Source organism: Pteropus alecto, unplaced genomic scaffold (genome assembly GCF_000325575.1).
Source record: "Pteropus alecto unplaced genomic scaffold, ASM32557v1 scaffold184, whole genome shotgun sequence".
Lineage (NCBI taxonomy): Eukaryota > Metazoa > Chordata > Mammalia > Chiroptera > Pteropodidae > Pteropus > Pteropus alecto.
In genome coordinates this window covers 400,429-423,823 of record NW_006436278.1, presented here as the reverse complement: position 1 = coordinate 423,823, position 23,395 = coordinate 400,429, and the positions used below count along the sequence as shown (strand labels likewise).

The 23,395-nt window shown below is 41.0% G+C and overlaps 1 protein-coding gene and 1 pseudogene across 6 annotated transcripts in view; one reads left to right on the top strand and one right to left on the bottom strand.

The window, feature by feature from the left end:
• The first annotated feature begins 3,733 nt into the window (after positions 1 to 3,733).
• LOC112479647 lies at positions 3,734 to 3,852 on the top strand (annotated as a pseudogene).
• A 5,181-nt stretch (positions 3,853 to 9,033) lies between these two features.
• LOC107195659 (putative MAGE domain-containing protein MAGEA13P) overlaps positions 9,034 to 23,395 on the bottom strand; it is a 104,743-nt gene continuing 90,381 nt past the window's right edge. For all 6 annotated transcript variants that reach the window (XM_025046683.1, XM_025046684.1, XM_025046682.1 and 3 more), the window contains 2 exons: positions 14,629 to 14,798; positions 9,034 to 10,692 (listed from right to left, as the gene is read on the bottom strand). In XM_025046683.1, the coding sequence (XP_024902451.1) occupies positions 9,588 to 10,640 (1,053 nt within the window). In that variant the 5' untranslated portion in view covers positions 10,641 to 10,692; positions 14,629 to 14,798 and the 3' untranslated portion in view covers positions 9,034 to 9,587. The remainder of the gene's footprint in view (positions 10,693 to 14,628; positions 14,799 to 23,395) is intronic.

The window sequence follows — 23,395 nt, the reverse complement described above, 5'->3', positions numbered from 1 at the left end:
GTATATAGTTACCGCCATTTTATTATTCATATTTGTTATTTCTATTTTATTTCTTACCTTTTCTCTGTTTACAGAAGACCCTTTAACATTTCTAGTAATGCTGGCTTGTTGGTGATGAATTCCTTAAGCTTTTTCCTGTGTGGGAAACTCTTTATTTCACCTTCCATTTTAATGAAAAGCCTTGCTGGGTAAAGTATATGTGGTTGTATATTCTTGTTTTTCATAACTTTGAATATTTCTTGCCAGTCCCTTCTGGCCTGCAAGGTTTCCATTGAAAACTTAGCTGACATTCTTATAGGGGTACCCCTGTAAGTAACTAACTGCCCTTCTCTTGCTGCTTTTAAGATTCTCTCTTTGGCATTTTAATTATGATGAGTCTTGGTGTAGGTCTGTTTGAATTCCTCTTTTTTGGGACTCTTTGTGCTTCCTGAACTTGTATGTCTAATTCCTTTGCCAGTTTAGAGAAGTTTTCTGTCATTATTTCTTCAAATAGATTCTCAATCCCTTGCTCTCTTCCTCTTCAGGTACTCCTATGATTTGGATATTTTTATGCTTCATGTTGTCCCAGAAGTCTCTTAAACTATCCTCATTTTTTAAAACTCGTTTTTCTTTTTGTTGTTCTGATCGGGTGCATTCAGCCACCTCGTCTTCCAATTCGCTGACTCGATCTTCTGCTTCGTCCCGTCCACTACTGAATTCTTTTAGTGTATTCTTCATTTCATTTATTGTATTCCTCATTTCTGTCTGGTTCTATTTTTATGGTTTCTATGTCCTATCTCTCTGTTGAAGTTCTCATTGTGCTCATCCATTCCCCCACTAAGTTCATTGAAAACTCTTATAATCATTATTTTGAACTCTGTCTCTGGTAGGTTGCTTGCCTCCATTTCACTTAGCTTATTTTCTGGAGTTTTCTCCTGTTGTTTCACTTGTGGAATGTCTCTGTTTTCTCATTTTATTATCCTCTCCGTGTTCGTTTTCTATGTGTCAGGAATATTTCTTTCATCTCTCAGCCTTGGCCAGATGGCTTAATTTGGAAGGTGTCTTGCATGGCCCAGTGGCACTCTCTCTCTCTGATCCCCTATACCAGGGGCTCTGGACATGATCTTTGTGTGTGTTGCATATGATCTTCTGTTGTTGCCAAGTCTTTATTGTTGTTAGTTCATCAGTGGATGGGATTAACGCTCAAGCTGATTGTGGGACTTGGCTATACCCACAGGGTAAGAGTTGCTGTGTGGGGGCTGACCCCACTGAGTGGGAGGTGCCCTAGCAGGCTTGCGTACTTGTTGAGACCACCCTTTGTGTGTATGGCTAATGGGACTAGTCAGGAGTTGCTCTGTTGTGGTCTGGTGCCAGTCTCCAAATGCATTGGTTTTGTAGCCCCTTGGGAGGGGTTTCTCCATAGGCCAAGGTCAGCAGCTGCTTTTGATTCCTCAGGGCTACCCGGTGAGAACTACAAAGTGATCACAGATGGTTGTTTCCTATGCTGCATCTATAGGTAAGTGGAAGAGACCTAGGGCAGTTTAGCAGAGGGACCAGTGCTCTTCAAGGCCTGACACTGCCTGTCAGTTGCCAGTAAGTCTCTGAAACTGGAAGTGCCTCTGGGTGATATGCGTGTTGAGTGGTGCAGGGAGCCCGGGAGTCTCCTGGGTCTAGTGAGTAAATTTCCCCCTGACACTGTGGTGTCAGTGTACACACCAGTGCTGTCTCTGTGGCTCCCGTACAAGTTTCCAGTTGTTGCAAGGCCAGCTGCTGCCCACCTTGAGCCTAAACGCGCTACTCCAGGGCAAGGACCTATCAATGTGCAGTGGGCACTTTGTGGTATTGGATGGGGCAGGATCTCAGGGTGTCCAGGGCCGTCAGGCCAGTAGCCTCAGTTTTCTGCAATTTCTGTGTCCATACTTTCCCATAGTAGTCACATATCACAGGGAGACAAGTTGCTGTCTATGATGGTCCCACAGACCCCTGCGATCCCCCCACACGATAATGCAAGTCTTGTAGGCAGCAGAGGTCTCCCTGCAACTGATTTCCATGTAGTGCCCGCCCTGTGCTAGCCAAAGTTTGTTGCCTTTGTGGATTGTGGGGGAAGGGGCAGGGCTGTAGCAGTTCACTGTCAATGGCCCCCCTGGGGCAATTTGTGGGTGGGGCAGGGTCTCAGAGAGACAATGGCAGTGGGATCAATGCATCCTCAGTCTTGTTGCAACTTCGGTAACCATTTGCACAGTCCTGTAGAAGTCCCAGATCAGCTTCTGTCTGGGACGGGCCCACGGATCCCCGAGATCCATCCAAGTTCCTGTTGGCAGCAGTGATCTGTGTGACCCTATCTTGGAAATACGGTGCTCACAGAGCTGGCTGCCAGCTGTGAATGTTTGGCCCTGAAGCGGGGCAGGGTGTGGCAGCCATCCAGCAACAATAGTCCCGGGCCATCTGCAGGTTGGATCAGGGAGGCCGATCCCCTCAGGCCAGCGCTTCCTAATGGCCCTGTGGGAGGGGTCTGCACAGTCAAGCAGGTGCAGTCTGTAGATTGTCCTGTAGGGGGCCTGACTAAGGCACAATGGTGGCTGCCCTTCTAGCCCTCGTTCTGGTGCCAGGTAATGCAGACTTTCTCGGTATGGATCTCTTGAGCCTCTACCCACTGCTGGTGTCCCGGGTGAGTGTCTGCAGGTCAGAAAGCCTTTGTGTGGGTCCTTCAAAAGAGTGTCTAGGGTTTCAGTCTCCTTCTGTCTCCCCTAGATGGCCAGAATCCCCTCTGGTTTCTACAGTCAGAGTTATTGGAATCTCCTCTCCCCTGGGCTGAGGAACCCCCAAATGAGGCCAGGACCCCCCTCTTCTTCAGGGGAGCCTCTGCAGCGTTGCTCTCCCTCCCAGTGATCCTCCACCACCTGCGGGTGCGGGTCCAGCCCGATTTTCCATTTTGCCCCTCTCACCAGCTTCCATGTGGCTCCTTTATATTAGCAGATGTAGGTGTTATGATCAGCTGGACTTCAGGTGATTCTCCACATTGATTATTTTATAATTTGGTTGTAATTTCAATACAGTTCTGGGAGGAGGCGAACCCTGCTTTTACCTAGTCTGCCATCTTCTCTTGACTCCTAAAGCTCTCCTCTTTTAATGCTTTATTAAGTATAATTTAATTTAATAAATGTCATTAAATATAAGCATTTAATGTTATAATACTCTGTTTGCTTAAGTGCATCCCATAAATTTTGGTGTCTTTTCTATAATTTTAATTCATTTCAATAATTTCTATTTTCCTTTAAGATTTAGATGCATGTCACTTAATTTTAAAATATTGCACAATTTTCTAGGTATTGTTCTGCTATTTATTTCTACTTCCTTTGTGGGCCAAGAACATATTTCATATTATTTCTATTTTTAAATGCAGTAAGATTTGTTTTATGACTTAGAATATGGTCTAATTTGAAAAACAATTCATAGATACTTGAGCAACTCTCAAGTGTATTCTGCTGTTGTTATGTGGACTGTTCCATAAATGTCAATAAGATCTAGTGAGTTGATAGAATTTTCAAGTCATCAATGTCCTTACTAATACTATGCATAATTAGTCTATCAATTACTGAGAAATGATTATTGAAATCTCCAAGTATAATTGTGGATTCGTCCACTTCTCCTTTCAGTTTTCTTTTTGCCTTGTGCATGTTGAAGCTGTGTTTTCAGGGGCACACACATTTAGGGTCATTAAGTAAATCTTCACACATTAAAAATAGAAATTACAATCTACAGCCATGCCACCCTGAACAAGCCCAATCCTGTCTGATCTTGGAAGCTAAGCAGGGTTGGGTCTGGTTAGTACTTGGATGGAAGACCACTTAGGAAGACCAGGTGCTGCAGACGTAAAAATAAGAAATAAGGGATTGTAAACTGACAAGGTCCTTGCAATCTACGAGGTCAACCAAGGGTTGCCTCTCCTAAAAAAAAAAAAAAATAGAAACAATAGTCTGGCAGTAGTGTGCAGATTGGATTGAAAAAAAATACAAATTACATGTACTGTTTATAATTTAGAGTTAATATCAAAGGATATTTACAAGAAGCATCAAGAAACTTTCCCTAAAGACTAGCAAGGAAATTAACCCCTACAGGAATTAAAATATACCGTAAAGCAATTTTAATTAAGAGTGTGGCACCGGCACAGGAATTAACAGATAACTTAGTGAAACTGGGTTGCACACTCAGGAAGAATTTCAAATACGCATGGGAAATATATTATGAAAGTCCTTTGGTTTAAATCTCAACTCTTCTACTTCTTATGGCTATAACCATGAAAAAAGTATTTGTTATGTTATATCTCCTTGAATAATTGGCCACTGTATCATTGTCTAATGTAATGTTTCTATTTATCCATTAATAGTATTGCTTGTTCTGATTTCTACCTTGTGTGCTATCAACAAAACTACTCCAACTTTTAACAAATAAAATAATAACCTAATCTTCAACTTTAACGTAACTTCCTCATCTTTTTACTTTTAGGAGCTCTATACCTTTATTTTTCTTTCTTTCTTTCTTTTTTTTAATGCCTACAGCACCTGGTCTTCCTAGGTCATCTCTCATTCAAGTACTAACCAGGCCCGACCCTGCTTATATATCTTTATATATAAAGTGGGTTTCTTGAAAATAGCATATACTCGTGTCATGCTTTTTTTAAAATCCATTTTGAGAATCTCTGACTTTTAACTGAGACATTTAGACTACTCACATTTAAAGTCATTATTTATTGGGTTGGATTCAAATCTATATCTCACTATTTTTTATTTCTGCCATCTTTTTTTTTTGTTGTTTCTACTCCCTTCTGCCTTCACTTGGGTTAATTGAGCATTCTTATTTAATTTTATCTTTTCTATTTACTCATTGTATATACCTTTAAAAAGGTTTTTCAGCTGCTGCCCTAGGGTTCATAGTATACATTTTAATTAACATCAGGCTCCTTTCTCATAAAAATAGACCATTTCCCAATGTTCCTTTGAAGTCGAAGCTATTTGCAACAACATAGATGGAGCTTGAGGGCATTATGCTAATTGAAATAAACTGGGCAGAGAAAGACAAATACTGCACGGTATCACTTATATGTGGAATCTGAAAATATAAAGCTAAATTCATAGAAACAGATTGAAAAAGTGGTTACTGGGGGCGGGAAATAGAAGTTGGTAAAAGTACAAGCTTTCAGCTCTAAGATAAATAAAGTCTGAGGACCTAATGTAAAGCCTTATGGCGATTGTTGATAACACTGTATTGTATAATTAATATTCGCTAAAAGAGTAGAACTTAAATGGTCTCACACACAAAAAAGATAAGTATGTGAGGTGATGGATGTGTTAATTAATTAGATGGTGGAAACCTTGCACGATGTATAGCATATCAAATCACCATGGTGTACAACTTTATATGTCAGTTATATCTCTGTAAAGCTGAAGAAAAAGAAACAAAAAGAACAATGCACTATTACTTTGTAATTAAAATATTTAAATGCTCCTCAACAGAAATACTAGCAATGTACTGTGTTACTAGTTAATGTAACTGCTGGCTGATGCAACAGACAAAACTTAGAATTGGCTGGCTTTACACAGCAAAAATTACTTTCGTTCACATAAATTCTGATGGCTGATGGCCGATGGCTGTGGGCAGGGTCTTTCCTCTCTCAGGTGACCCGGGGATCCAGGCTGCTGCCATGCTTTTGCTTCACCATGGAAACACAGGATGGCCATGTTTGCTGCTCAGTGGAAGAGAAAGCTCACTGGTTTCTGTCTAAGGACACACTGTCTGGCAATGCAGTTTTCTCCTTTGTCCAAGAAAAAGAGAAATATAAGATATGGATGAGTACTTGAAGTTTCTCCTATAAGCTGTCAATTGTAGTTCTCAACCAAATTAACGATTAGGGTGTGTTATAACAACGCTCTTCATTTCTTGGAGGAGTCCAGAGAAAGCTAGATTTACTTTCACAGCCTCTAACTTTTTAAGTGCCTACTACATGACGGGTGCTTTCAAACCTAGGATCATACCTGGTTTTCAAAGGAGCATGTAAATGTCAGCAGGGAGAATTTGCCATTCTTCACTCAATAGCACTTTTCTGCACTGCCCTTTGCAATAACCTCTATAATCTCAGTAGGCTGAAATTTTTCTCCTTTCTTTTGATGCATGGTCAAAATTTGAACTTGTGAGCCTCTGCTACTGTCCACATGAGTGAACACGCCTGAACACCTGCACAGGTGCCATTAGGCAAACTGAAAACCAGGGTTTTCTTGTGGGGAAGGTACACAGACCAAAGGCAATGGAAGGATATGCTTTTCTTTTTAAATCAGCGTTAGCATGTCCACTAAAGAAACGATTTTCAACACCTAGGAGGATTCCAGAGTTTTAGGAATTCAGTTTTAGTAGATGTTTGCTCCACAGTGATTTCCGTGGTCTTTCTTCATCTACCATTTATAAGGGAGCTTTTGTTTTATTTACCTGCGTGGGTGAGCTCATTCACCTGTGTATGTGTTCACTGACCAATTTCAAAGAAGACATCTCATTAAAATCCTACTGCAAATATCAGAGTGGTTAAAAAAAAAATCTCTAATTTCAGGGTTATAGTCCCCAAACCAGTAGATTATGTGCCTAGTCAGGCTCTACTCACCAGCCCTTTTGGAAAACACTTGGAGAGGTTAAAGATGCCAAGGGGGTGGGTGACCAGGCGTCTGAACGTCAGTGTCCAATGTGAACCTTTAAGTTGAAGGGGCAGAGAGGTTCCAGGAGGGATGGGACAGGAAGGGATCTTCTGCAAGTAGTAGGAATGCTTTATGTCAGGGGAAGGGCAGGCGATTCTAGGCTATTCCATTGGAAGTAGGGCACCGCCTTCAGAGGAACATGTAGTAAAGAGCTGGTAAGCCTGTCAGGTTCCAGAGTTGGACAGGGTGGCATACAGGGGAAGACCAGAGGAAGGTTGCTATAAATCAGAAAAGTACTGGAACCAGAAGAAATACAGAATCAGCTCTAGAGGAACGCTAGACTTGGGCAGGAGGACCCCAGGTTAATAAAGCCCACAGGCAGTACCCAAATCATGTTTGATTCACAATGACACCTTCTTTCTTTAGACCTGCTTTGAGTATCCTGATACAGAGACCTTTTTGTGTATGTGGCCTGAGAGACATTATGGAGATCTGACACGAGAAGTTAATTAAGAGATGGAAGGTCTGCCTTAGGCTAGGAACAATATGGACTTCAGATGAATTTAGATCAAATGTCCAGTCTCAGCCTGCCACTTACTAGCCATGTGATCACAGGGAAACCATCAAGTGCTCTGAGCCTCAGTTTTATCCTCTGTGAAGTGAATTTGATAAGCCCTGTCTTGCGGAACTGTTGGCATGTATGTATGTAAAGCCCCTGACACAGTGCCTGGCATATATTGGATCTTTAATGAATGGTGAGGAATCTGGCTTCTGGTTAAAATCCCTAATATGTGCTTTTTCAGGTGTGAACATAGGCAATTACAAAGGCTTTACCTGGCAGGCCTCCTAGACAAAGCCGCCCTCCCCACCTCAGACTGGACAACCTGGAGTGCAGTCTCCGAAGGAGGTGGCAGTGAAAGACTGAGGCCCTTCTGGCAGGTTATTCTCTGCTCATACGTGCATTCCTAGCCTCTGTGCTTTCATTCCCAAGTGTCTTCATCTGAGACCTTGGACAGAGGCCTCCTTATATGGAGAGAAGGAGGAAACCTTGAAGATACTTTTCCCAGCTATTTTTCCACTGCTAGCCCTTCCCCCTTTTCTTCCTTTGATTCCAGGATCCCTAAAATCATCAGAGCCGTTTGTTCTGGCTCCGTCAACAGTGAGGTGACCGCCAGATCTCTGCTGATCCACCTGACCCTCACTGGTGAGCTGTTCCATGGAGGAAAATAAAACAGGAGGAATCAGCACTGTCTCCTGTTTTACATTCTTGCTTTTATCATCACAGGAAGTGATCAAAGGTTTAAGTCTATTGCATTTGGCCTATTGCTTCAATCAGCGACTCTGACACCTGGCAGCTTAGCTCTCACTCCAGCTCAGCAGAGCTCCTGACAATGGTAGTTATTTCTAATGTTGTTTTGACCTCAGAATCTACCACCCTCTCCTCTGGGAATGTTTTCTTATCCAAGATCTCTCTGAGAATAAGCAGCGACACTAGACACTAGATACCAAATCAGCCAAAAATGCTGCTTCATAAATAAAACTCTCTTAGAGAATACATTATTTAATTTGGATGTGAGTTAGTCTTCTCCAGCTGGATTCAACTCAAAACTCCTAGAATTCATGTTGAAAACCTACTCTTTCCTTCCTTCCTGGCTGCTGTCCCATCCAAAACACTATTTTCATTCATTTAGCTACGAAAAATCTCATCCTTGCTTACAGTTGGCCAAAATGTATTCAAGATAACCTAATTATAATGCCATTTTTTAATGGAAAGGCTCTGGCTTTCCCAGGTCAATGAAAAGGGTGCCAGCCTAGTGGTTTCTGGGCATCACTTCAAGGGAATATCACACTATTTTTTTTTAAAGGAAATCCTTGCAGATGATGTGTCTAAAATACCTAATTCAACCAAACTGGGTTTTTACAAGAGTTCAGGACACCTTCCATAGCTGTCCCAGGTAGAGATTTCTCTGTGGTTTATCCAAGACCCAAAAGTAACTGCTAAATTCAGTTTTCCATTTTAGACTTTTCTCTCAACTGTAAGACACACCATTTTAGGGTCTGGCACCTGCCACCACTCAGCTTCGCTGCAATCAAATCCCACAGAAGTAATCTGAGTTTCCCCAAGCCTCAGACTGTCTTGGCTAAGGGCACTTGTATTTGACTGCTTGCATCTGGAGTCCCACCGCCTCTCCTCCTTTTACCTCGTTAGCTCTTAGAAGACATCTCATCATCATCCTGATGTGATTGCTGCTCCTAGCCTTTACCATTCCATGGGGAGTGGTGTGTCCTGCTGATCCTAATGCCCCAACCGCTAACACAGGGCCTTCTGAAGAGCAAGCACTCAATTCATGTTTGGGGAATAAGTGAGCCAGTGAGAAAGAGATTTCATTTAAGATTTAATTTCTCCTATATTCTTGAATAAGCCAAGCAAATATATATAATTTAATTTTACAGAATGACAGACTAAAAGGAATAAATGAACCTCAAAATTACCCAACCTTTATGTTTTTTTTCCTCTGTTCCTAGAAACCTTATATTTTACTGCTGGGTTCTTTCACATTTCCAAGGAAATTCCTATTCTAATGCCATGTTATCTTGTTCCAGATCACAAAAAAAGGGTGATTTCCCAACTTCTTTTGCAAAATTGCAAAACTCTTATTCTTAACCCCGACAAATGGCTATAAATGTGTGACCACTGTCATTCATAAACTTAGATTCTGAAGCTAATTAAACTTTTTATTACAAGGAACGACATTTGAAAACAAACAGACAAATAAACAAAAAGATAAATCTCCAAATCACTCATATTGAAAAGGAACACAAAGATGTTATAACGTACTGTGTTCCCTCCAGATCCAGCCTGGCCCTCCACAACTTAGATCTTTGGCCGTTGTCTTCCAATGAAGAGTGAAGAATCTTCTTCAGACTTCACTCAGGGCAGGAGAAGCTGCTGGACATGACACTGGAACTTACACTGGCCATGGCAGTAGTATCATCCACGGCAACTCCAGCTTGGGCTCGCTCTCTCTCATCTCTCAAAGCTTCTTCATACCAGTAAGGGAAGGAAGCGGGGTCAGTCCCACTGATCTTGGCAAAAAACTGCAGGACTTTCATCTTGGTGGTTTCAGCGTGGGCCCTGGGACCCCACAGGAACTCGTAGCGAGCAGGATCGCTGTTGGGCACCTGCCTGTACTCCAGGTACTTCTCCTGCACTAAATCTTTGGTGATGAGCTTCCTGGGCTCTCCATAGATGAAATCTTTCTTCCCAGCAAACACTCCCATCATATTCAGCACTTCCCAGATTTTTTCCTCAGGGGCACGGTTGCCCTCCATGAAGATTATGCCCAGGATAAGTATCAGGAGGCCAGTCTTGGGCATGCCTTGGTCATCACTCAGCATCCCATCGTAGGTGAGGTCTAGTGTTTTGACGAGCACGTAGGAATGGCTGGTGGGGTCCATTTCCTTCACTTCAATGCCAAAGACAACCTCCATGCACTCACAGACTTTCTTGAAGACCACAGGGAAGTGGTCCCTGTGCTCTTTGAGGATGCTTTTCAGCATTTCTGCCTTCGTGATGGGCTCCTTTGTTATATACTTTTCAGTCAGGAACTGCACCAATTCAGCCACCTTCTTGTGTAGCACATCAGTGAGCAAGGACTCGGGGTGTGCTGGAGGCTGCGGGGTGCTGGGCCCCTCCTCTTCTTGGCTTCTGGAGCTCTCATCAGATTGACTCGATGGAGTGGCTATTATGGCAGTGGGGGAGGAGCAGGCTCTCTGGGAACTCTGGGGAACACTTGGCATTCCAGCAGCAGGCATCGCCTCTGGGGTGCCCTGGACCAGAGGAGAGAGAGAGGAGGAGGTGGTGGTGGTGGCTTCCTCCTCAGCCATGGGAGCCTGCAAACTTTCCAGGCCTTGTGCCTCTCTTGGGTCCTGAAGGTCTTCCTCAAGCTTGCAGTGCTCGCTCTTCTGACTGTGAGACATGACTTGTGTTGTGGGCAGCTGGCAGGAGGGTGGGCGATTTGAACTCACAGACCTGAGGGAGAGAGGGAGAGTGTCAGTGACCTTAGCTGAGAAACTCACCCATGATGGCTCTAACAAAGGCAACTCACAGGTCTCCTCTTTAGGGGTGCTCTTGGTTCTCAAAGGGCTCCTGTTCTTCAGGTTGACCTGTCTCCTAAGAACTGAAATAGCAAGTGAGATGGCTCCTCAGGGTGTATGTAGCCAGCCAATGCAGCCCAAGGATTCCAAGACTGAGATTAGGGAGACTAGGGTCACGTACTATGGGGTCTTTCTGTTCTGGGGTGAGTGGTACCCTTGGTAGACATTTAGGGTGTGCACCTCACCTTGACTTCTGGTACTGCCCAGGCCTCCTCTGATATGCTGTCTTGAGGACACGTGCCTCAGACCAAGTGTAACTGCACACAAACTTCATTTCTTGAATATACCTTTTTTTTCTCTGATTCAAGCTGGTTTTGCCCAGATAACGGCATTGTGACTCACTTGTTCCCCCCTCCCATCCTCTCTCTGTATGCCTGCTCCTTTAATCATTAAGCCTCAGGACATAAGATTAACTGAGTCTCAGGATTATCATGAGGACAATAGGTTTCTGTTGGACTTTTCACTAAGGATAACATCTTGGCTTTAGATGTGTTTCAGCTGCAGGCTGATCTAGGCAGAACAAAAACCCACCAGGCAGAACAACAGCCCCACCAGGCCAAGGGACCAGAAGGGATGTCAGGGTGGCTGATTCCACAATAGAACACAATTATCAATGACCTCATCCTCCTCCAACTGTCAAATCGGTAGCACCCACTACCCTAACTCTCAGTTTCCATGATGACAGATTTTCCTTTATATAATCTTTACTCCCGGGACACCTAGGGAGCCAGGCCCTTGAGTGATAGCTCACCTGTGTCTCCCGGACTTGCAGCTCTAATCAATCTTACTTTTTTTGTTGCAAAACCTGCACCTATCTCTTCTTTGGCTTAGACGCATGCAGGCAGACGGACCCCTTTTTTGTCCCAGTAACACAAGGCCCTCACCTCCCAGTTCCTAGAAGAACTGAGGGGATACCTCGAAATGCAGACTATAGGCACAGTTCTGGGTCCCCCGGTGCTGACAGGAGGAGTAGGGCCAGACTCTGATGTCCCCACTATTCTGAGTTAGATGGTTCTTCCAATGCTCAGACTCCTAATCTTTCCCCTGCCAAGACCTGGTCCACACCACTCTACTTACCTCCTGACTTCCTAAGGAGAAAGTGAGGGGCCACCACACCTAGGCACACTTGCCTAGGGCTTTCCTGGGCTGATAGCAGGGGTCCCCATGGGTTTCGGTGGGGCCTCTTTTGTCTAGGGTAGGAGGGCCCATTATGATTAATCTTTACTCCTGACAGGGCCTGCTCTAGCCCCCACCTCAGCTGACCTGACATGTATCCTCAGATTGAAGCTTCCACTCTCTGAGAGGAACCACCCCACCCCCACCCCAGTGGTGGAAGTGATCACTTACCACAATGGCCCATCTCTGCTTACTGTTTTCCAGGTATGACAGCATGGACTTGGGCCCATGTGTTCTGGGGTGGGGATACCCTCAGTTCTCCCTCAGGATATTAAGTGCTACATCTAGCAGGGCCTCAACCCACCCTTACCCCACCTCACCTGCTTTCTTGTCTTCAGACGTCCCTGAGACCACCGAGACAAAATTGAAAAGATGCCACATTCAGCTACTCCTTGCCCGAGTTCTCCCCTGGCTGGCAGCAGGAGCAGGGCGTATCTGTGAGATGCCCTTTCTGGAGTGGGGAGGTACCTTAAACCCTTTTCAGTAGAGTCACAACTAATCTACATTCTGCTGACCTGAGAAGGCCCCCCTCAGGCCATGGCCTTAATCTTCCTGAAAACTTGTCAAAAAAGGCAGAGGCTTGAGGGAGGTGCTTCTGCCTCATAGCTTTGCCCAGCGCTAACAGCAGGAGTGAGCCAGGTGTCAGGAGGTGGGGCCCTCTCTGAGTACACAGAAAAGTTTCATTAATCTTCCTTCAGGGTCCTCACTGTGAAGCTTGCCCTCCCTCAGAATTCTCACTTTGATGCTTGGCAAGGCCTGGAATTTCTCTTCCTGCAAATCCCTGATCCAGGAATGGGGGAGAGGAAATGCTTATCCTCCCAGCACTGAGGGGGGTCTCAACAGTTGACAGCAGGAGTCAGAGTGAATTTCTGTGGGGATTTCTCTGATTCAGAGCAAGAGGATGTCTCAGTCCTCCACAAGGGATTCACATTTACTCCTGACAGGGCCTGGCACCCCTTCCTGAAGGTTAAGGCCTCCATCTCTCTCCTTCCCCAACAGGCAAGTGGGGGTGGGGGTGCTTTGTCTGTCAACCGTGCTTGGAGTCTCACAGGGCTGACAGCAGAAGCTATCAGCAGGTTCATCTTGATGCACCCTCTGTCTATGGTGGGAGGTTTTTTCAGGACCCACTTCTTGAGGACTGGCAGAATCTAAGACTCTTCACTTTACTGACCTGAGTCTCATCACCTGGATTGAAGCCTCATCTCCTTCAGACCCCAAAGTTCTGGAAACACTACATCCAAGGATAGAGCCTCTGCATAGGGCCTCCCTGAGCTGAAAGCAGGCTCAGAGTGGGCTGGGGCTCCTTCTTTCCGACCGTGGGAGGTCAGTTTAGTTGTCCCACAGGATTGTCACTTTGACTCCTGGAAGTGCCTGAGCCTCTCTCCCTTGGTGAACCAGAATCTGTCTCCCTCTAACTAGGCTGATCACCTCTGAGTCCCCAGAGTTGGGAATGTGGGGGAAGGGTTATTTATCCTGACAGGCCTGCCAAGTCTCCCGGGGCTGACGTCCTGGGTAGAGGGGGATTCTGTGGAGCCCACACTGTTCTGAGATGTGTATAAACCTCTCAGTCCTCATTCACGAAGATGCTCATCTTGGTTCCTGGCTCCTTGATTAAATGCTGTCTGGGAGATTCTGCCCTCTCTGCCAGCTGGGTGCATTTGCCCAACTGCAACTCTTTCAGAGAAAGTTTTGGTTCCCAGGCTAAATGCTAAGTGGGAGAGCAGCAGCGGCCGTGACAGGTGGTAGAGATTCAGAAAAGAAGCCTACATTCCTATGGGGTCTCTTCACCCATAGTTCATAGGCTTTGGAAATGTTTTCTTCCGTTTATTCTCTGCACTGAAGTAGCTGAATAGCGCGATTTGGGAAGTCCCTGCTCCTTTGAGGTTATCTAACACTGCATTGTTCAGTACAGTAATTTCCTTTTTTCTTAAGCCTCGCTGATATTAAGGAATGCATTTTACATCTCTACCAAGCGTGGGTATGTCTGGTTCACCCTGATGCTCACTATTGCATTTTCACTCCATTCTTTTTATTTTATTAAAATACATTTTTTAAAAGGCCAGGCTTTATCACTAAAGTGGTTTCAGGTGGTTATTAACATGGACTCTGGAGTCACACAGCATCAATCCAGCCAATCTTTCCTGACATCTGATACTACGCCTGGGCTCCTGGCATCTTTGGTCTGAGGTGAAGCAGGGTCAGAAGTTTTAAAAGTTTACTCCTACCTATCCTGTCATTTGCCATCCATTACAGGCTACAGACCCTCCTAAACTTCAGTGCTGCCTCCCATTTCCCCATCAGAAATACAAGTACCAGTTCAACACAGGATTTTCTCATTGTCTGCTATTTAGATTTTGTTGTTGATATTTTCAGTAAACTGAAATATGCATCCCCCCCTCTGCCACCCCAAGATATCATATCCTAGTTCCTAGAACCTATAAAATACTGCCTTCTTTGGAAAAAGGCTCTTTGTAGATGTGATTAATTTAAGACTCTTGATGGGGGGATTTTTCTAGATTATCCAGGTGGGCCCTAAATACAACCATTTGTATACTTTTAAGGGGGAGGCGGAAGAAGAATCGACAAACAGAAGAAAACGTGAACTTGGAGAACAGAGATATTTGAAGATGCTGACCTTGAAGATTGCAGTCATGTCGCCCCAAGCCAAGGAGTGGCAGCAGCTACCGGAAGCTGGAAGAGGCCAGGAATGGATTCTATACCCCAGAGTCTCCAGAGAAAACGCGCCCCTTCTGGCACCTTGATTTCAGCCCAGTGAAACTGATCTTGGGCATCTGGCTTCCAGAACTGTAAGAGAATAAATTTCTGTTGTATAAGCCATGGTATCGTGGTAGTTTGATACAGTAGCCCCAGGAAACTGATACATCATTATTCATTTTCATTCTTTCTTCTACTGTTTTCCAGGGTTGATTTTGGGAGTAAAAGGCAGCAGCACAAACTTCATTGTCATTTTGGCAACTGCAGGTAGGGCACTAAATCTGTATATAATTTAGGAGAATTGACATGTTTACAATGTTTTGTTTCACATTAGTGAATATGGCACACTTCTATTTATTTGGGACTTCTAAAAAAATCTACATCCATCAGTAAACTTTTATGTATGTCTCTATGAAAAGCTCATATATTTTGTGATTTGAAATTCCTCTTAAGTAACTTTGGGTTTGTTGCAGTCGTGAATGGGATATTGTCTATTACATGTTCTAATTTGTTATTGTTTTTGTGTGGCAAGGCTCTTTGATTTAACTATATTGACCTCCCATACACTATTTTTCTGAACTCCCTTATTTATTCGCATATTCCACAGACTTATTCCTTTTATTTTTCTAGATAGATAGTTGTATTGTTACCAGATAGTAACTCTTTCTTTTCAATATTCATATATCTTACTTATTTTTATATCCATATCTCTGGCTTTATGTTCCAGTGCAGTTTTGAACAGTAGAGGTGAGAGTATATATCTGCCTTGTTCCTGACTTGAATGACAATGCTTCCAACATTGCTGTAGACTCAGGGGTCCTCAACCCCTGGGCAGTGTACCGGTCCTATTCTGTGGCCTGTTAGGAACCAGGCTGCACCATAAGAGGTGAGCAGTGGGGGAGGTGAGCGGTGGGGGAGCAAGCGAAGCTTCATCTGTATCTGCAGCCGCTCCCCAGCACTAGCATCACCACCTCAGCTCCATCTCAGATCATCAGGCATTAGATTCTCATAGGAGCACTGGTCTCTGGTGCCAAAAAGGTTGGGGACTGCTAGTAGAATTTAGGAAAAGGAAGTTCCCTTCTATTCTTAGTTTGGCATAACTTTGTACTATGAACTCATGTTGAATGTCTTTCAAAGGTTCTTTCTCCTCTAATTTGTTAATGTGGACAATTACAATTCAATGTATTTTCTAATGTTAAGTCATGTTTTCATTTCTTGGGCACAGCCTGTTTGCTTATATAATTTACTGCTGTGTTGACTGCTATTTCATTTAAGATAGTTACTGCTTTGTGAATGAGCTTGGCTCAAGTGTTCTTTTCGTGGGGGTCGGGGCTGAGGTCTTCATTTGGTTTTTGAATCGAGGAGAGCTGGCTAGGGATGCTTTGGAAAAGTTTACGAAAAGCTAGCAGTTAATTTTTCCTGGTCATTTGGTAGAAGTTGCCTCCAAAATAATCTTGTTCTGGACATTTAAGAGTGTCTTGAATTGTGAATAGTTTCCATGTGTATTTTGAAGTTCTTTTTGTAGATCAATTTATTTTTTTTCTAAAAAGTAGTCCCTTTTGTTTAGGACTTCAAAATTAATGGCATGATATTTATAATAAAAAGTATTGCAGAAACTCCCAAACTTATAGACCAATTGACAGAAGAACACAATGAGCACCATACGCCTGATATTTAGCATCAACAATAATTAATTCTTGGCCAATGTGTTACCACCTATCCCCCCACAAACCCCCACCCTCCATTTCTGCAAATGAAATAATGTGAAGTAAGTTCAAGGCATCACACCTAAGTATTTCAGTATCCATTTCTAAAAGATAAAGAATCTTTTTAAAAGCATAAACTTGATAGAATTATTAGTCCTAAAAATCTTTGTTATAGATTTCCCCCATATCACCGCTTTCCCTTTGCATTAAAAAAAAAAAAAAAAGTCTCGTGTTTTGTCCTATTTTCCATAGTCTGGATTTTGCTGACTGTGACACTTTGGTATCCTTTAACATGTTCTTCAGGTCCCTGCATGTCTTTAAATTGGGAGTTAGAGTTAGAATTAGTCATGGGAATATTTATGCCATGAAAATTGGCAAATACTATAAATCAGAACCCCTTTCTTTTCTTCCTCCCTCCCTTCCTTCCTTCCTTCCTTCCTTTCTTCCTTCCCTCCCACTCTATAGGTGATGCTATGTACCTCCATTAGGAGGTATATAATGCCTGGTTGTCTCTTTTTGTATTGATGGTAGCAGTCACTGATATCACGACCTTTATTAATCTTTTAGGGGTCATAGAATGATCACCCTCTCATTTCTCCTTAATTAGCTGAGATATCTCTATACAGGCATGCCTCAGAGATATTGTAGGTTTGATTCCAGACCACTGCAATAAAGCAAATCATAATCTTTGTGTTGGTATAGGGTCTTGCCTTCAATTTGTAAAAAAAATGCAACATCTGTGAAGCATAATAAAATGAAGTATGCTTCTCTGTAGAAACATTTTCCTGTCCGTAGTTTGATTATCCTGAAGGGAACTTATTGTGTTCCATTAGATTAAAATCTTTGCTGCATCTCAATTTTGTACAAATTTACTTGTATGTTCCTGTTTTTCTTTTTAGTAATTGATTGTATTTGCAAAAATGCGTATAAGTAGGTCTAAAGCGATGGCTTGTATTAGTTGGCTCAGCTGTTTTCTATTTCATTATTTCTGCATTTATTTTTGTTGTTTCCTGGTTTCTACTTCTTTAGGTTGAATATGCTATTTATTCAGTAGCTTCTTGAATTGGTTGGCCGTTTAAATATTTCTTATTTTCTAATATATCTATTTAAAATTATACATTTCTCACTGAATACCGCTTGAGCTTCATCACACAGTGTTATAGCTTCATGTGCATCTCTTGAATATTCGACAAGTTGAGCATGTCATTCTTACTTATGCTTTTAGAAATTATATTTTTGTTCTCTTAACAATGTATTTCACAGAGTAAGAGATTTTAATTTTGATGATGCCCGATTTATCATTTTTTCCCCTTCTATGCATTGTGCTTTTGGTTTCAAGTCTAAGAACTTTTTGCTTAATCTGGGTTGCAAAGATCTCTCTTTTCTAAACTTTTTTATTTTACATTTTATATTTACTCCTATGATTTGTTTTAAATTTATTTTTGAATGAAAATTGAGGTGCAAAGGTTTATTTTTACCATTCATAGAAAAGACCTTTCTTCCTCCATTGACTTGCTTTTGAACCTTTGTCAAAATGTCATGGGCATTTTTGCGTGGCTCTATTTCTGTGCTCTTTGTTCTGTTACATTCATCTATATGTCTATTCCTTTGCTAATACCACATTGTTTTGATTACTGTAGCTTCAATCAGATCTCTTAAAACCGCATAATGTAGTCTTTCCCACTTTCTTCTTTTTTTTACCCCCAACATTGTTTTATCTACTCTGGGACCCTTTACCTATCCATATTAATCTTAGAATCAGTTTATCTAGATCTATAAAAATCCTGTTGGAATTTTGATTGGAATCGTGTTCAATCTATAGATCATTTCGGAGAGAGTAGATATTTATTATTTTGAATCTTCCAATCTATTAAATTATATCTCTTCATTTATGCGAGTTTTTCTTTTATTTCTTTCATCAATGTTTTGTACTACAAAATCATTTTAGCATACAGATCTAGTACATGTTTTCTTAGATTAATAACTCAGTATTTTCATTTTTGAATTATTTTCAGTGGTATTTTTAAAAATTTTCACTTTACAATTATACATTGGTAATATATAGAAATTGGATTTATTTTATTGGTTGACCTTGTATCCTATGACCTTATTATGCTTACTTGTTAGTTCTGGGTGTAATACTAAGATTCGAGCACAGATATTGGTCTGTTGGGCACAGATCTAAAGAGGACATGTAGCACTGTCGTCCTCTGCATAGCAGAAAGGTCCTCCACACAATGAAAAGACAAACGAGAGAGCTCTTCTTTTGAGCGGCAGTGAGCCATTTCTGTGGCCTCAGAGAATTTAAGATAATCTAGAGGTTCAAAATTCTCAAATGCATTTACACAAGTATCACTCTCCCATATGCCAGATTCTAACTCCTTCCCTTTTAGGAGCCTGATTTTGTCACAGGGCACTTGCCAAGGATAAGAATCCATTCAAAATTTTTGAAATTCTGCTACTCTGGCAATTAAATCTTGAGTCTGATCTGTAGCTTGGTTAACTCAGAGGTAGCAGAAGATGGGAGTTTTTTTAAACACTGCTGAGGGGTTGAACTCTAACTTACACATTGCTTTGAATTGGCTACTTAATTGACCTGAACCTGTTGCTTTTTCTCTTCAAACCATCACTGGCACTCAACAATGGCCACCCAATTTCAGGATTCTTATTACTATTATCTCTTAAATGCCAGAGTTATTGCAAAAGAAAAACGAAGTTGAAGGACTTACTCTACCCAATTTGAAAACATGCTATAAAACTACAGTGATCAATATAGTGAAGTACTGATTAGAGTATTGGTATAAAGATCAAAAGAATAGAACTGAGAGTGCAGAAATAAACACTTAAGTTTATGGTCAATTGATGTTTGATAAAAAGACCAAGGTACTTCAGTGGAAGAAAAGATAGATTTTTCAACAAATAGTGCTAGGAAATTAGGGTATCTACATGCAAAAAAATATTATAAATTGGAGTTGATCAAAATTAAAAACTTTTCACTTCAAAAGACACCATTAAAAAATGAAGACAATCCATAGACAAGGAGAGAGTACTTGAAAATTATGTATATGCTAAAAAACTCATATCCAGAATATATAAACTCTTATAACTCAATAATAAGACAAACTACCTAATAATAAATGAGTAAAAGGTTTAAACAAACATTTCATCAAAGAATATATATAAATAGGTATATGAAAATATGCTAAACAAAATGCTAAGGTCATTAGGGAAATTCAAATTAGAACCACAATGAGATGCCACTTTATACTCACCAGAATAGCCAAAATAATAATTTAAAAAAGCAACAAATGTTTATGATATTTTAGAGATACTGGGACTTTCACATATTGCTGTTAGGCATTTAAATTGTATACTCACTTTGTAAAACAGTTAATTTTCTTAAAAATTAAAACATCAACTTACAACAATATTCAGTAAAACAGCTTAAGTCCACACAAAGACTTGTAAGTGAACATTCATAGCAGTATTATTTATAATAGCCAAAAAGTGGAAGCAACCCAAATGTCCATCAATTGGTAAATGGATTTTAAAAATACAGTAAGCCCATATAATAGAATTACATTCTTCAATTCAAAGGAACAAAAATACTGATGCATTGTAAAAACATGGTAAAGCCTCAAAAACATGCTAAGTGAAAAAAGCCAGACACAAAGAACACATATTATGATTCTATTTTCATGAAATTTCCAGAAAAGCCAACTGAGAGGCAAAATCATATAAATGTTTTTTCTGTGGCTAGAGTGGGAATGGAGATTGATTGTAAATTATTTTGAGGGAATTTTGGGGGCTGCTATTGTTTGAATGTGTCCCCTAAAATGCATATATTGAAATTCTAACCCACAAAAGTGATGGTATTAGTAGGTGGGGCCTTTGGCAGGTGCCTAGGGCATGAAGGTAGGGCCCTCATGAATGGGATTAGTGCCTTATGAAACAGGATTTAGTGAGCAGATTTCACCTGGCCAATGCAGATTAGATTTGGTGCCAGGGCTGAATCTGTGGATGCTTATAAAAGTCAGATTGCAGGGAGGCCAGCCCTTGCCCATTTGGGGCCAACTGACTCCTGAGATTTGTTCAAGAAATACTGTAGTTTGGGCTGGGGCTGGTTACCTGTCACTGGGATTGTCTCCAAAGGTGTGTGAGCAGAGCCCTGTTGATTGTTGCTAACAGAGCTTCCTGTCAAGAGTCTATGTATAGTGCCAGATGGGTACTAGAGTAATCAGGAGAATCACTTCATAAATTATATATTTGATTTAAAAAAAAGAAGATCTAGAAAGGGCCATAGCCACTTTCAAGTGAAGACACAGCAAGAAGGCTGTGAACCGGGAAGAGGGCCTTCACCAGAATATGACCAGACTGGTGCCATGATCTTGGAGTTCCCAACTTCTGGGACTGTGGGAAATAAATTTGTTTTTATAAGCCAACCATTCTGTGGCATTTTGTTAAAGCAACCTGAACAGACTAAGACAGGAGGTGATATAAATGTCCTAAAACTAGATTTTTAGGTGATTGTTGCACAGTTCTATAAATATACTAAAAGTCATTGTATTTATACTTACAATGGATAAATTTTATGGCATTAAATTATATTTTATTAAAGCTATAAAAATATGAATCTGCTAATAGTCATAACAATAAGTCTGACTAATTGTTAGCCACCACTAGCCTAGATGAGCAAAAGTGGCATTGTACATATTAATGCCATTAAGCATTAGCTGAATTGCTATCCATTTAAAAAAATGTTTTGATAATTCTTACACTAATGTCAATGGCCAATAAATATTATCACTCACTATGCCTCGGTGGCTCAACAAGAGCTTTTATGAAATGAACTTTATCCTACTAGAGCATCAGAGCTGAATCATTGTCTGATCCTGCCCTTGAACAGCTAAGGAATAATTACAAAAACTACTTAATCCCTTTAAGTCTCAGACACTTAATTTAATGGAGGCCCATGAAAACAGTAAGTTGATAAAAGATATTTACATTTGAGAGCGTAAAATGGCTATCAGTTTTATTGAGTTTTAGGAAGCCATGTCTGATTTGTAAATCTTTGCTTTTCACATAATATTTCGTATAAAACAGTCAGTAGTCTTTATTTTACTCCTTTTAAGAGGTATGTTGATAGTCTGATGCAGTGGACTTTAGCAGCTTTAATCTGCAACACTTCAGAAACATGATATCATGATACTCTGAACTTAATGGCTCACTGTCTTAGTCTGTTCTGGCTGCTATAACAAAGTACTATAGATGGAGTGGCTTATGAACAACAGGAATTTATTTTTTATAGTTCTGAAGGCTGAAAGTCGAAGATCAGGGTGCCCGCATGGTTGGGATCTGATGAGCACCCTCTTCTGGGTTGCAAACTGCTGTCTTCCCATTGTGTCCTCACATGGTGGAAAGAGAGCTAGAGTTGTCGCTTTTAAAAGGGCACAAATCCCATTCACGAAGTATCCACCCTCATGACCTCATCACCTCCCAAATTTCCCACCTCCTAATACTACCACATTGTGAAATAGGATTTCAACATGTAAATTGGGGGGAGGGACACAAACATTTACTCCATTATATTCACTGTAGCCACATGATAATGTTCATATCCCACATCAAGGTTCTTGAAGCCTATTGCAAACTCATCTCAACCTCCTACAGTGCCAGCTTCTGTCACCCAATCCATGCCCTATACTCTAGCCATATTCACCTTCTCACTGTCCCTTGAGAAATCTAAGCTCTCTCACAACTATATTCACTGTGCTTGTTATTCCTTTGGCTAGTACTACTCAGTTTATCCTTCCAGGAATGGCTAAAATAGCACCACTTTTATGAAGCCTTCCTCAAATATCCTTATCCCATTTTCTCATATTTATTTATAATTACTTCTATTTATAATTACTGTTTATAATTACTTCTTTTGGTGCACTTATTACAGTATATTATGCGTTTTATTCCTGGTAAGTTGTACATCTCTCAAGGTAGAGACTATACCTATCTATGCTTCAATCCTGAAGTCCCAGTATAGTCTATGGCACATGGTAACCATTGAGTTACTGGATAAATGAATCAAGGATGAATGATGTTCAGTCACTATTGCTATCTTTAAAAAAATACACAGCTCCAAACCTCCAAGTTACATCATCTTTCAGAGGAGGATAAATAAGACAGACTGACCTATATGTAACCTGTAAGAAGGACAATATTTAGAGAAGAGAGTGGTGAGGAGCAGAGCTGGGGTGTCTAAAATATTGTTGTCAGGTATTCATATATATGCGGCATCTGAAGTCAGAGATATCACAAGATTAGAAATTTACAGGTAAAAAAAGTGGAAAAAAGGTAACTATGTTAAGTTATAGATGTCTTAATTCAATTGTGGGACTCCTTTCACAATTTATATAAATATCAAGTCATCTCATTATACACTTTAAATATATTATAATTTTACTTATCGATTATACCCCAATAAAGCTGGAAGAAAAACAAATTTACAGATGAAAAGTTAATGATATTTTTAGAAATTTTCTTTAGGTATTAATTAAAAATATGCTTTATCTCAACTATTAATAAACAGCTTTTGTATAGGAAATATTTCTCTGGTGATAAAATACAGAGCTGGTTATACTATCCATTGCCAAAACCATCATCTTGACTCTTATCATAAGTGGCATTCCCTTTGATGTAATCAATATAGTAATAATAGCTATTACTTATTGAACATCAGCTACACACTAATAATTGTCCTAGTTGCTTTGCATATATTATTCCAAATCTTAATGCACCAACAATATGAGGTCATTTTACAGATGAGTAAATTGAAGTTCAGAAAGCTATTGCATATTTTTTAAGATTACTTAAGTTAAAGAGCCAAGATGTAAATACAGCTTTCATCTTATCCAGAATTCATGATCTGTCCTCTGTGTCATGAGCAATTTTGCTTCATAGGTGTTAAAGGGGGGTATGGTAGATGAG